At 37.2% G+C, this 15,421-nt stretch overlaps 1 protein-coding gene across 1 annotated transcript; it reads left to right on the top strand.

Moving 5' to 3' along the window:
- Positions 1-1,107: 1,107 nt before the first annotated feature.
- LOC143593273 (uncharacterized) lies at positions 1,108-1,605 on the top strand. The gene has a single exon (XM_077072958.1). The coding sequence runs from the start codon at positions 1,108-1,110 to the stop codon at positions 1,534-1,536; it is 429 nt and encodes a 142-aa protein (XP_076929073.1). The 3' UTR covers positions 1,537-1,605.
- The last annotated feature ends 13,816 nt before the right edge of the window (positions 1,606-15,421 follow it).

The raw sequence follows: 15,421 nt of genomic DNA, 5'->3' as shown, positions 1-15,421 counted from the left end.
AAATAAATGAGATGCTATAACCCGTTTATGGATTATTCGAATTTGGTGAGACCAATGACCCGCGAAAATTATTGTTTGATGATGAAAGGCTTTATAAATAAATGAGATACTATAACCCGTTTAAGGATTATTCGGATTTGGTAAGACTCATACCTGCGAATTCGGGTCAAACGCATAAGAAGCCACCATTTAGGAGTGAAGCAATCTGGTAGCTCGAGAGGGGGTGGGGAACAACCACATCATGGCACATATAATTTTTATGTAGACAATTATATATATATAGATATATCTATATATATATATATATATATATATATATATATATATAGATTATCGCATTTTGCTATCATTCTGTCAGTAATTACCTACGGAGATAGTTTAATATTATTATCTAATATATATAAATTGAAAGTTTGGTACCGTTAACATTTTATTGGTCCAAGTGGCGGTTCGACATTAGACAGTTTTTTTGTATTTTTTATTTTGTTTCGTAGTTCCGGTATCATAACGAGCGTAATTGAACCAAATTAAATTTATGTCAATTTACCGCCACAAATCCCGAGACCAACAACGCTCAGGCTTTACTGACTCACCACCGCAACACCCGAGTTTTACCGATCCTTTTGTTTTAATTCCGGTACCTTAAGTTGAAATTGACCGAATTCTTGTCAACTCATCGTCGTAATGCTCGGGTTTTACTAACGTCCGGGTTTCAGTGCTGGGGTTTTGCCAACTGCCCCGGCACAACGCACCGGATAAGAAAAACTAGTTTTACATAAAAGAAAATCCCTATGGTTAAACACTCTTACTAGAAGAGTTGCAAATATAACATGTAAAACCTTTGCCTTGGGCACACGGAATATGATTTATATACTTTATTTATTGCATAATTGTGCCTTACTAATAAAACGAATTAAAATAATCAAAGTTAAATCAAAAACCACATGACTCAACCCGCGTTGTTTGAACGCACGCATCAGTTACAGCTCCATGAAACCATTACCAATAATTACCATGTACTTTTTTAACAACTATATATATTACTTAACACTAAATCACAACTCAATACCAACAAGTTAACAAAAATTAAAAACATATTAAACAAAAATGAGTGTTGAGCTACTAGACGGTGCCATCATTCTCGGCTTTATCGAAGACGATGAAGCGTTTAACGGTTCGGTTCAAGATCGGTTCACTTACTTGGATACAAACCATGATGGTCTGTTGTCATATTCGGAGCTATTGAAAGAACTACAGTCTCTTAGAATGATTGAAACCCATTTTGGGATTGATGTGAAACCCGACCCGGAAGAGCTCTCTCGTGTCTATGATTCATTGTTTATCCAATTTGACCGTGATTCGAATGGAACGGTGGATTTGGAGGAGTATAAAGCCGAGACGAAGAGGATGATGCTTGCTATGGCGAATGATCTTGGTTTCTTGCCTGTTCAGATGATATTAGATGAAGAAAGTTTCTTGAAGAAAGCTGTTGATAGGGAAGTTATGAAGTTGAAGTCCATTAATGTATCTGCTTAGTTCATGCATGCATTACTTTAGTATATTTTCCAAAATTTTGGTGTTTGGTTTATTGTCCTATATTGTTAAGTACTTGCAGAAATACAAAAGATGTGCTATTGGGTTGGTTTTAGAATTTTAAGTTACACAAGGAATATTTGGTCATAATTAACATTTCTTTTTGTTACACAGGTGTAGGTATACTAATGATAGGTTCTTGTAACGTGTTAGAGTTGTCTATTTTTAATGAAGCCAGAGCAGAGCAGGGCCTATTTGGTTTATTCAGATCTGAATGAGTCAATTCTGAATAAGCCCTTGTTTCGTTCAGCATCAATATGGGTCTGACTGATTCATACATAATTTTAATTAATTAGATATTTTCTGTATAGAACCAAAAAGACTGAAGTCTGAATGAATCAGATGTTTTCATCTGAATGGTTTCATTTAAATGTAAACAAGCAGCCCCTTAGGTCATAATAAGTTTTTAATATTAGAGATGCTTGAGTACGATTACTAATATATGAATGGTCGGGCCTTGACATGTGTTAGTGGGGTGTTTAGATTTCATGAAGTCATATATAATACAACCCTAGCTAGCTATTTTGTTCTTAGAGACGCAAGCTTTTTATAAGTAGCACATTAACGGACCATAGTAGGAAATAACAAATTATTTATTGCATTAACTTTCACATCTTACAAATATATAATGCATTACGTTTTTAAATAATACAAGCTATAATAATTTCCCGTGCACCAGTAACTCGACTTATGCATTATCATGTAGGGTTTTGTTTAAGGAGCCGAGACACACCAAAGCATCTCACCCAAAATAAATGGAATAATATCTTGGGTTCCAGTGGTGATCAGTCAAAAATTTATTTATTAAAATCCAGTTTAATAAATATGACAAATAATAATTAATCCAATTAATTAATAGATGCGCAGCGGAATATAAACGAGTAATCAGCACCGAAACTAAACCCGACAGGATCCGGTTACAAAACATACGAGCACGGACATAATAAATAATATATTAAAAACTACCGATGAGATAATATATATACCTCGGTTAATGAATAACCGGTCGAGACACCGAGGGATAACGAACGATGCTAGTTGACGAACAATTAACCGGACAGCGGCGGTGACAACCTTTGTCGGTAGCAGCGGCGGTTTCCGATCAGCAGCAGCGAGCAACAAGAACAGCAAACAGCGGCGCGGGAAACCGCGGCGGTGGCTGTGTTGCGGTGGTGATGATCGGCTTTTAAACACGGTGGCGGTTGGCTTGTTTTCTTACGTGAAAAACCCAACAAATGCATGGAGCTAAAGCTCCACCTTCTTTGGAGCTTTTGGCGGCTATCTCAGCTTCTATTTCAAGATCTGCCTTTTCCTTTTAGGTTATAATTATATATAAGTATAACTATTAAATCCTAACCGGGCCTCCAAAGTCCAACTCGTTTAAAGCCCGAACAAGTTTATTTACTTAGTAAATAAACTATACTATTTATAACTATTATAAATAATAATTCCGTCATAGTTATATTCGTCATTTACCGGTTAAACGATGCAAGCGGATTTTAGTTCCTTGCCCAAGGTGTAACTCTTACGGGTCATAACTCGGTCAGCCACGTTGACTTAACTGAACCGGTCCATAAATCCAAAAGTCTCCCACTTGGACGGTTTTTGGTTAGGTTCCTTAACGCTGACAGCCAGCGGTGCTCTAGCTACACATAGCTGCCCCTAACAAGTTATGACATCTTAAAGTCATTAACCAAAACATCTTGGAATACACTATTGCAAGATAATGAGCATATGGTAATCGTTCTCATTTATCCTTTCCATATAAGACGTCAATTGAACAATGAGACAAGAATTATATTCAATCTCATATTGCGTTCAATCATTATTATTCTCGATCTAGAATCAAAGTGGTCCAATCAAACACGCAGTAAGTTTGGGTGAGGCCTCACACTTCATCAGTTTGAATCAACGAGGGCGCCAAGATGTCTAACTGTTACATATCATGTAAGAGTACATAATCCCATCTTGATTACATACAACTCCCACTGAACTTCAGATTATTCCCAACCAATGCCTTTATAGCTGGCAGTTATGCGACAACGGTTGACACTGATCAAAGAATAGCCTTTAGTAAACGAAAGTTCTAATATGTATATCAGGTCTAAGGATACTAAATGAGTATACGAATATAACATCTTATGACTAAGATCCATGAAGATGATTTGATGTGAGTTACATCCAACGTCATTCATAATGAGGTCTGTGAGTTTGGTAGTCAACTCCTTGAGTCCAAAGTCAGAATAGTCTTAATTCAGAGTCGTTCCCACGAGTCTGACCGACTACGGATAATTTAGAATACAATATCCATGGATTAAATGTATTAAAACCGAACACAGTTATATTATTCAACATTTGCATTTAACCATTAAATCAAAAGAGAACTTAAAAGTATAACTGTTTAAATGTTCACATATCCAAATACTAAATCAAAACAAACTACTAGCTAGTCTAAGACCGATAGCATCTCTGTGATGATCATGCTTGTCCTGAGTCATCAGTTTAGTGAACGGGCCAGCTAGGTTTTGATCTGTGTCTACTTTTCTTATTATGATGTCTCCTTGTTCCAGTATATCCCATATATAGTGGAACTTACTTAGAATGTGCTTGGCCATGTCATTAGATCTGAGCTCTTTAGCTTGAGCAATGGCTCCTGTGTTATTACAAATTATGTCGATCGGTATTCGAAAACTTGAAACCAGATCGAGGTGGGCTATGAATTTCTTCATCCTAGCAGATTGTGAGCGAAAAACATCTCGGTCATTCTGGAAGCTGGCATCAGTGTAACACCTTACAGTGAGCTCTTCTTCCACTCCTCCAAACACTAAGAACATATCCTTGGTCTTTTTCAGGTACCTAAGAATGTTCTTTACTACAGTCCAATGGGCAATGCCAGGATTTTGCTGAAAACGACTAGCCATGCTTAACGCATACGAGACGTCAGGTCTAGTACATTACATAGCATACATGATCGAGCCAATCGCTAAAGCATATGGAATTGCTTGCATGTGCTTAGTTTCAATGTCTGTTGCCGGAGTTTGCGATTTGTTCAACACGGTTCCTTTAGCCATAGGGACGGCTCCTTTCTTGGAGTTATCCACTGAGAAGCGTGTCATTACCTTGTCTATGTATGTACTTTGACTTAGCCCTAGAAGCCGCTTAGACCTATCTCGGTAGATCTTTATTCTAAGAATATAAGCAGCTTCACCAAGATCTTTCATTGCGAAAAAAAAAATCCCAACCAGTGCTTAATTTCCTTAAGCATAGGAATGTTGTTTCCAATGATCAGTATATCATCCACATACAAGATGAGGAATGATATAGTGCTCCCACTAGCCTTTCTATAAACACAAGGCCCATCTTCATTCTGACAAAACCAAATTCTTTGATTTTCTAATCAAAACAAAGATTCCATATGCGAGATGCTTGTTAGAGTCCATAAATGGACTTATTCAGTTTGCACACCTTGATCGATTTGATCATAGCAATGGACGAGAAGGTTTTACCAAAGTCAACACCTTGAGTTTGATTTAAGCTTTTCGTTACTAGCTGTGCTTTATAGGAGTATACATTTCCATGCATGTTGGTTTTCGTTTTGAAAATCCACTTGCTCCCTACTGCCCGACATTCGAGGGGTAGCTCAACCAAGTTCCAAACTTGATTGTCACGCATAGATTGCATCTCGGCGTTCTTGGCACCTTGCCATTTCTCATATTCCGGATCTAAGATAGCAGATTTGTAATTAGTAGGTTAGTCGCTTGACTCGGCTACTAAGAGGACTTCGGGACCATCTAGATGCCATAGGTTTTTAGAATTCGGTACGCGAGTCCTATTACTTCTGCGAACATTTGTGTTTATGTCTGATGTATCAGCAACAACAACTTATTGATCAGACGTTCCAACTTCCTCAATGGTTGTTTTTGGTTTCTTGAATTTCTTCAAGATCGACAATATTATTTCCAGTTCCTCGATCGAGAATCTCCTTCTCGAGAAAGTGGCCATTCCTTTTGATAAAAAGTACATTTTTATCAGAATGGAAGAAATAATATCCGCTTTGGTTATAGTATCCGACGAAAACAACTTTTACGACGCGAGGATCAAGCTTATGATCAGAATCACTAGTGACATAAGCATCACATCCCCATACTTTAAGGAAAGACAAATTGGGTTTACTCCCATGCCATATCTCATATGGGGTTTTGCTTACCTTTTTAGTTGGAGCTAGATTGACAATGCGGGCGGAGGTCAAAAAGGGCAAAGCTCCAAATGGAGTTGGGCAAGTTAGTTCTACACATCATCGATCGAACCATGTTTAGCAAGGTTCGATTTCTCCTCTTCCTCACGCCATTGTGTTGGGGTGTGCCAGGTGGAGTGATCTGTGAACCAATTCCACACTCTTTCAGATGATGTATAAATTCTGAGCTATGATACTCTCCACCTCGATCTGATCGAAGCATTTTAATAGTTTTCCCAAGTTGGTTTTCCACTTCGTTTTGAAACTCTTTAAACTTTTCAAAAGTTTCATGCTTGTGTTTCATAAGATACACATAAGCATATCGACTATAATCGTCAATAAACGAAACGAAGTATCTTTCATGTTTCCTAGACATGGTTTTGAAAGGACCACATACATTAGTATGTATGATTCCTAGCATATCCTTTGCTCGTTCATTCTTATGAGTGAAGGAGCCTTTTGCGAGTTTTCCAGCTAAGCAGGATTCGCATGATCAAAATAGTCTAGTCCTGTGGATTCAAGAATCCCTTCGGATTGGAGTTTCTTAACTCGTGCCTTGCTTATGTGGCCAAGTCGGCAATGCCATAGAAATGTATCATTGATGCCAGATCTGATACGTTTAGAAAGATTATATGTATTATTGTTTATTTGAACATCAATCTCATAAATACCATTTCGAGGTTTAGCCTCAAAATAAAAGATATCATTCAAGTAGGCAGAAATAGCAATACCATTAAAAGCGTACTTAAATCCTTGTTTAAATAGAAAAGAAGCTGAAATAATGTTTCTGGTCAAACCAGGTGCAAACAAACAGTCATTCAAAGTAACTACAAGGCCTGCTGGACAAGAAAAACGATATGTGCCAGTTGCAAGAACTAGGACTCTCTTCCCATCACCAACGATGAGTTCCATGCTGCCTTGTTTCAGCTTCTTCCAGTTTTCAGGCCCCTTCAAGACATTAACGATGTGGTAACCACATCAAGTATCAAATACCCATGTGTTGCTAGAGACAGTGAAAAGTTCAATAACGTAAATGGAAATACCTTTAAAGGAGCTTCACCATTGGTCCTCTGCCTTTTCAGCTCAGCAAGGTAGTCAGGACAGTTATGCTTCCAGTATCCCATTTTGTTGCACTTGTAGCACTGGCGCTCCTCAGGAGGCGGCGGTGGTACCTTTGCAACACCTTTGTTAGTGTTGGTGACAGACCTGGCAGCAACAGTAACCTTCTTCTTGCCTTTACCGTTATGACCCTGGTTCTTGGTTTTATGCTTCTTGACACCAGCAGATTGAACCATAAGAATTTGATTAGTCTTGTTGGGAATATTCATCTCAACCGTCTTAAGCATTCCATGAAGCTCCGGCACTGTCTTCACCCAACCATTCATATTGAAATTCATTACGAACTGGTCGTAAGATCTGGGAAGAGAGTTCAGGATGAAATCTGAAGCCATTTCATCTGAGAGGGGATAATCCAGTTTCCTTAGTTGTTCGATGTACCCTTTCATCTTGACGACATGCGCACTAACAGGTGATCCATGTTCCATTCTGCAGCTGATGAGCTGTTTCATGGTGTCATAGCGTTCTTGACGGGCTTGTTTCTGGAACATGCCCTTGAGTTGCTCAAGCATCTCATAGGCACTAGAATCTTCCAAGCCTTTAGCAAGCTCATAAGACATGGTGGCTAGCATAATACAGGCGACTTCAGCAGAGTCGTCCATATGTTTGTCAAGAACCCTCTTGGCATCAGCAGTATTATTTTCAGGCTCGGTTGGAACAGGTCCATCGAAAACATAATGCTTCTTTGCCATCTTAAGAACAAGTCCCAAATTGCGGTGCCACTCAAGAAAGTTGGTGCTACTCAACTTTTCTTTCTCAAGGATAGCCTTGAGAGTGAATGAGGAGTTATTATCAGTAGACATCTGTTTAAATAAGCAAAAGTAAATTTTAATTAGTATTTTCAATAATTTAATCCTATTATTAATGACCCAATAACATTAGTAAATAGGAACTTGAGAATCTGGCTTCCAGTTACTAATGGCAGCTGTAGCACGCAACATTATTAAGTGGTTAGGCAGACAGACAACGATTGTTAATTGTGAATAGAGCACAACTCTCGTTTATGAGGCCTATTAAGACAACATTTGTCTAAGTAGATACGTTTAGCCTCATCTATGCCACCTTAGTCTCCAGACAGCTGTAGCACGTAACAAGAGAGTAAAGTAATAGTCACCCTAGTATAGTCACTTGTGAAAGGGCTGGATGTGTCGACGAAACCCTTTTACCTTGAAGGGATAGGCTAGAAATCAAGTGCGGTTCTGTAGCTCCAATCACTTGAAGTTTCGCAGTATGCCTCAAGTGTGGCTTACAGTAGGATGACATAGACTATTGATTTTAAAATTGGGATTAATTTTAAATATTACCGAATAGAGTAAGAGTCCAGTTTTACTATATTAATCGGGACAGCTTGATGAACCATTTCATCTCTCAGGACACTTAGTTTTATATAACCTATTAAAACTAAGTTTGTCGCGATATAAATAACCAGCTTTAAGTTAATAGTTACCTATTAAGTTATTAGTTTTGGAAAATCAAATTTTTTAGTTTAATTTTGCAAAACATGATCGGTTATAATTTGTTTTAAATCAAACTTTGTTTTAAAGTCAAAATTTGACAAGTTGTAAAACCCCTTTTAGAACTTGTTTTATTATGATTGTTTTTAATATTTTAAAACTCCTTTTAAAATATATATATTGGTATGAGGTTGGTTATTATATAACAATTATAAAAACAAGCAACCACAAAAGCAATAAATAAATATGTAAATCTATATGGCCAATAATTATTTGATCTTGCTAGAGCCTATTAGCAAGATCGAACGGGTCACGGGGTCATAACACGCAAACAACCATAAGGATGGACTTGAGTGCATCCAATCGTCGTCTTCAGCAACTCCCACTGACTTCGTGACTCCCGTTTAGTTTCCATGATCTTTGTCTTTAGGTCTTCGTTTATTACAATATTTATAGATGAAATACAATACTACAAAAATAAATATAATAAAGGAAAAACCCTAACTATTACAAATTTGAACCATCCATATGGCCAAAACCAAAACATCACAAACACGGTCGGGCGAGATTTACATATTGCATAACAAACAACCAAAATTCGGGCAAGCTTTTGGTCAAATAAAAAAAAATAAAATTTTGACCACAAATATAAAGTTGCCCTAAAATTAATTAGACCAGAAACTTTAAAACTAGTTAAAGTTTGTGCTCTAATTCCGGTTAAAAGACCGGGTACCGACTCGTACGCTGTAACCAAGGCTAAAAATACCACTGTTGGGTTCCAGTGGTGATCAGTCAAAAAATTATTTATTAAAAACCGATTTAATAAATATGACAAATAATAATTAATCCAATTAATTAATAGATGCGCAGCGGAATATAAACGAGTAATCAGCACCGAAACTAAACCCGACAGGATCCGGTTACAAAACATACGAGCACGGATATAATAAATAATATATTATTAACTACCGATGAGATAATATATATACCTCGGTTAATGAATAACCGGTCGAGACACCGAGGGATAACGAACGACGCTAGTTGACGAACAATCAACCGGACAGCGGCGGTGACAACCTTTGTCGGTAGCAGCGGCGGTTTCCGATCAGCAGCAGCGAGCAACAAGAATAGCAAACGGCGGAGCGGGAAACGGCGGCGGTGGCTGTGTTGCGGTGGTGATGATCGGCTTTTAAACAAGATGGTGGTTGGCTTGTTTTCTTACGTGAAAAACCCAACAAATGCATGGAGCTAAAGCTCCACCTTCTTTGGAGCTTTTGGCGGCTATCTCTGCTTCTTTTTCAAGATCTGCTTTTTCCTTTTAGGTTATAATTATATATAAGTATAATTATTAAAACCTAACCGGACCTCCAAAGTCCAACTCGTTTAAAGCCCGAACAAGTTTATTTACTTAGTAAATAAACTATACTATTTATAACTATTATAAATAATAATTCCGTCATAGTTATATTCGTCATTTACCGGTTAAACGATGTAAGCGGATTTTAGTTCGTTGCCCAAGGTGTAACTCTTACGGGTCATAACTCATTCAGCCACGTTGACTTAACTGAACCGATCCATAAATCCAACATAATATACTATTAGAAAACTTGTCCCACCCACACCAATTTAATGCCGGGAACACCGATAATAATATTTAGTCTCCACCAAATAAACACCGAGTTTACAAAAGAAGGAGGTTTGGTCAAGAATGTAAAACATACGAACATTGTCACTTCAGGTTTTCACAGATGTTGGAATGCCATCTTTGGACATAATTACTAACGGGTAGTACGTCGTGAATGGACCCCACTCCGGTAGCTGACTGAAAAGTGTGAGGGCGAAATCATATCCTGAACTACCGACATATATTCCCATGAAATATTTTTAAAAATAAATTATCGGATTTCGTTATCATTCTGTCACTAATTACCGACAGAGGTGATTGTTAACCATCACTAGTAGAAAAACTAGCTTTAGACGTGGTGGAAAAAAGTTTTAGATGCGGTTTTAAACCGCGTCAAAAAATTTTGATGCAAAAGCTCCAATTTTCATTAGACGTGGTTTTAAAAACCGCGTCAAATTCTCCCAAACCGCGGCAATTAAATAAACAACTCTCATTTACAAAAAATGATCTTTAGCCGCATTTTTGAACTGCGTCAAAAGAGCATTTAATAAACATTAGTTAGCAATTTATATAGCCAAAATCTGATTTTAACCTTCCAAATCTATTTAAACCATATAATTTTAACAACCAAAATACGCCAAAACTAACACGATGAATCGAAATGCATTAAATCCAAAATCTTATAATATAAACTTCAGAATACAAATTGCTCCTAGACAAAATTGCATTAAATCAAGAATTTTACAATTTAAACTATCAAAATCTATTAAACAATATATAAATCTAAACTACAAAAACTTCTTCTAATTAAGTAATACCAAACTTAGTAAGAAAAAAAGTGTGGCATCATGTTCTCGAGTAAGTTGTCGATATCTGTTTTAGTAGCAACCGCTGTGTCTTGAGCTGTCTATAAAAGAAATAAATGGATTAGCTAGCATTTAAGCAAATCAAACAACTATGAAATATAAAATACTTACAAGGTCGGGAATCTGTTTATATAAGCGTACACAAAATCAAACATATATTTGATCACCAGTGTTAGTGTTCGTGTTCATGTTTTTATAAAAAGAAGGCGCATGGGCCGGACTCTTGACCTGTTTCATAAAAGTACCTTGAATCAAGGAAAAAAATATATGACAAACTTAATAAATTAATTTACATCTAAAAATTTTATAGTATCACATAAAAAAAACTTACAATGTAAACCAACATGATGGTCATATTAATCGGAAAATTTAACATCGCTTCAGATTCAATATTGCAGCTTTCCTCGCTAATAAACATCCCATAAGCTGTAGAACATGTCATTTCAGTAGTTCTATAGTACTTCAAAATATTAGAAGGTATGGGATTCTAGTAACTGCTATCAAATAGTATCATAGATGTTGTAAATTTATAACCATGTGTAATAGAAGATATGATGTACCTGCACTCTAGTATTCCACAGTTCAACATCTTGTTTTCCAAACTCTATATAACTTCATATGTTCCTGATGATAACAACACAGTTTTTCATGGTGGTAGAGATTGTCTAAATGAAGACCTTTACATCATACATGCAGTGTCCTTCCAAAGCTTCCTTAACATCCATAGCCATCTCAACATCTGTAATTACTTCAATAAAGTTATAACTTTCTCGATCCTGTAAAGATCAAACAAACTATATATGTGATGGATTTGTACTCTTCCACCATATATAGCAATATTCAAAACAGGCCCTAAAGCAGAGATGACCTAATTATCATATACAAATTAAACATAGTTATATGACTATATGTAACAGCCATTCATTGTACTCTAGATATATACCTACAGTCTGTAAAACTTCCAAAGTGACTGCATACTGCATGTTTCCAATAGAAGCAATCTCTCAGATTGAATCTTCTTCTCAGATTAACTAGCATACTTAATATTAAAAAATCAACTAATTAAATAAAAACTCACCTGCCCAGTAGCATATATTGCTGAGGAGCAACTAGAAGCATATGGTTATAGTCCCTAAATTAAAAGCTTAGTAAGAACGGACAAGAACAATTGATCTCCTAAATATGCAGTTTGGGCATATCCCTTGCAGAGGTAGAAGTTTTTGAATTTATAAACTGCACCACATCCTAAAACATGCAGTTATTGGAAGAGGAAGACGATGGTCGTGTGAATGATTGGATAATTTTAGGGTTTTAGTGTATTTATGGTTAATCAAGATGTCACTTTAGACGGTTTATACCATAACAGCTGCTAAAAATGTGTCCCATATTATTTGACACGGTTTCTAATCTTTAGATGCGGTTTTTTTATGCAACAGATTTGTAAAGGTGCTAGGAAACCTTTTTAGATGCAGTTTTTTGTATGGACCGTATCAAAAAATAAAAGCCAACCGCGCCTAAAACTAGTTTTTGTAAATACCTATTTGTTATACAGTTTCGTAGTTTAGTATATGTTTACATAAGACTATAATACTATTTCTAGAAGAGTTGCAAATGTAACATGCAAAACAATTGCTTAGGATGGTCGGAATATGATTTCTTAATTTAATAACCAAAAGCATATTCGTTCTTTTCTATTTATAACTATTTTATTGCAGTCAACCGTACTCGGAGAGGAAGGTATGACACGAGGAGTGATTAAGAACCCATCAACAATAATACAAATAAAATAATATGTCAAAAACTAAAAGAGTCGACCCGCGTTGTTTGAACGCACACAACAATTATTGTACCATGAAACCAATACCAATGAACATATACTTTTTAACATCTATATATATTACTCACCTTAAGTCACAAATTAATACCAACAAATTAACAAAAAAGATACATACATAGATACAAGAATGAGTGTTGAGTTACTAGACGGTGCCATAATTCTCGGCTTTATCGAAGACGATGAAGCATTTAATGGTTCAGTTCAAGATCGTTTCACTTACTTAGATACAAACCATGATGTTCGGAGATGTTGAAAGAACTACAATCTTTAAGAATGATTTGTTAGGAACAAAGCGGTGCGCGGAAGCGAAACAACACACATATGCACAACGATAAACACGCATAAACGAAAATAACGACACAAGAATTTAACGTGGTTCGGTCCCCGCGAGGGGACCTACATCCACGGGCTGCAACTAGGTTTTCTTATTAGTTCAGAACAACTATTACAATTACATGATGGGTATATATATAATCATAAGATTATGGTTAAACACAATTAGGAACCAAACCGGGCCCTAATAAAACCGGCCCAAAGGCCTTCATAACCCAACAATCTTCCACTTGAAGGCCTTGCGATAAACTCCAACTCGCCGTCCAAGCATATAACAATCCCAATCATCCAGTAACGTCAGTAATCTTCAGTAACAGAAATCTACCAAGCCTCCAATTCCAAGAACAAGCTAAAACTTCAACAACAGAAGTTCTTCAAGCCTCCGGTTCCCTAGGAACAAGCTAAGATTCCCACCAATCCACCCTAGTTGTAGTGGCCCTTCTCATCAGTTACCTAAAAGGCTCATTGAATCTCCCGAGAGCTCCAATCCGGTCATCACGACCCAGTCATGACAAAATCCGCCAATGACTCATCCTCAATCTTAACCGGCCCTCACTTACTCACACTACCAATTCCAAAGACTTACAGAGGATAAACACTCTCCAAATCAGCAGACTATACAAGGAGAGATTTTCACATTCGGATTTCCGGTCTTCTGAACCCAACGTCCCTTTGAAACAAACCTAGAACACACCGCATGCTCCCACTGTTACCAAAACCCCGAAAATGTTCAGACCTCCGAATACGCTTAAGCTGACATCCCCGTGACTACAGGCTTCATGTCTGCAAACTGAAACCCCCTAGCTTTACCCGATTCAGCGAGCCAAGACCTTATAACTCGAAAGTTGGTTCACTTCTTCCGACGATACAACAAAAAAAACTCGTATATTCCAAAAGTCTATAATTAAAAGATTCACCAATGCTTTATTGAAGTGAGTAACAAGAAACAAAGCATACTAGAATTTTGAACCCAAAAGTCTTCACTGCCTTCACTGAGTCCCAATGCATCAACCCCAGATACATTCTCAGAAGCAGAATTCCAAACCTTTTGACATCGACTCTTCAAATGTCCCACCTACATACAGCCTACCAAGCCGACTATGCCCAGCTCCCACTGTCTCTGTTATCCCAATCCATGCCAAACCAACACTCCATGAGATGAACCCCAATCGTATTCCCCTGGCAAATAACTTTACCCAACACAAGATCCCGATTCTCTCAAATGTTGTACCACTAATCACCACCGAACATAAAATAACTTCACGGTTCCAAACAAACAAGAAGTAACAATCACAGTTCTAGACCAGCTAATAGGCAAACAGTTGTGTAGTAGAAATTTCATGGAAAGCAAGCTGTACCAAAGGTTCTATGACCGTACACACGACCAGTTAATGCAAACCCTAACCAAAAGATCATCCAAACAAGAAATAGTCACACGACTTGCCACTGACCTCTTTTTTCACTTATGTCATCACCAGCACACCCACCGGCTCTATTTTCTCCAATTTTATTCTATATCAGTATCATATCCAAGTTCCCTTTGACAAACCAATCAACCCAAATCTTTAACCGTTGAACATTCCGATCATAACCGTCTCGCCTTCATTTATAACAATAACAGACAAGAACAAAATCGGAAACAGTGAACAGACACAACAATAGCATGGGCCTGAACATGACGATTGTTCTACTGAACGCTGTCAAACAAACCGATTTGCTCCTGCAACAACCGATAAATCAAGTAACTATAAATAAACTGTAAATAGTTACCTCAGACTGATCTCATGCAGACAAATCTGAACTCGAACGCTGAATTTTCACATAAACCGGTTCCCCAAATTACGGTTGATAATAAGCAGTCAAACCCGAACTTAAAAACATGAAACTCTAACCTTTACCTGACGAATTCAAGAGTTTTAAAAACCAGACCCTAATCGACAGCTTCATAGAGTTTAACCCGATACTATCTTGACCAAACCAAATAATAAAATAAACTATTCTAGAAAAGGACAAAATAAAAGGAAAGAGCTCCCTTTTAATTTTCCTCTCGTGAAACACCATCCACATTATTGGTTTTCCTTCACGCACCCCAAGAAAGAATATGATCTCATTTTCTTTTAATTTGGTCAACCTTTAGCCCCCTTTTCTTCTCTTATCTGGTTAAAGGAAAAAAGAAAAAGTCACCTCAGATCTCATATCCAAAGAACCATTTATGGCCTCAAACAAACCAAACTTCCTAGTCACACAACAAATCTGACAAACAAAAGCCACATGGCGAACCCTAATCATGATTTGCAATCCAGCGAAACCAAGCTTCGTTGGCCACTGGAGCCAGATTCCATGTCAAAGATTTCTTATCAAGCC

The sequence above is a fragment of the Bidens hawaiensis genome, unplaced genomic scaffold, assembly GCF_021521415.1.
Source record: "Bidens hawaiensis isolate Kalapana, Puna unplaced genomic scaffold, B.hawaiensis_p1.1 tig00041867_1, whole genome shotgun sequence".
Taxonomy (NCBI): Eukaryota; Viridiplantae; Streptophyta; class Magnoliopsida; order Asterales; family Asteraceae; genus Bidens; species Bidens hawaiensis.
Note: the sequence above shows the minus strand (reverse complement) of the source record. Positions and strands in the feature narration are given on the sequence as shown.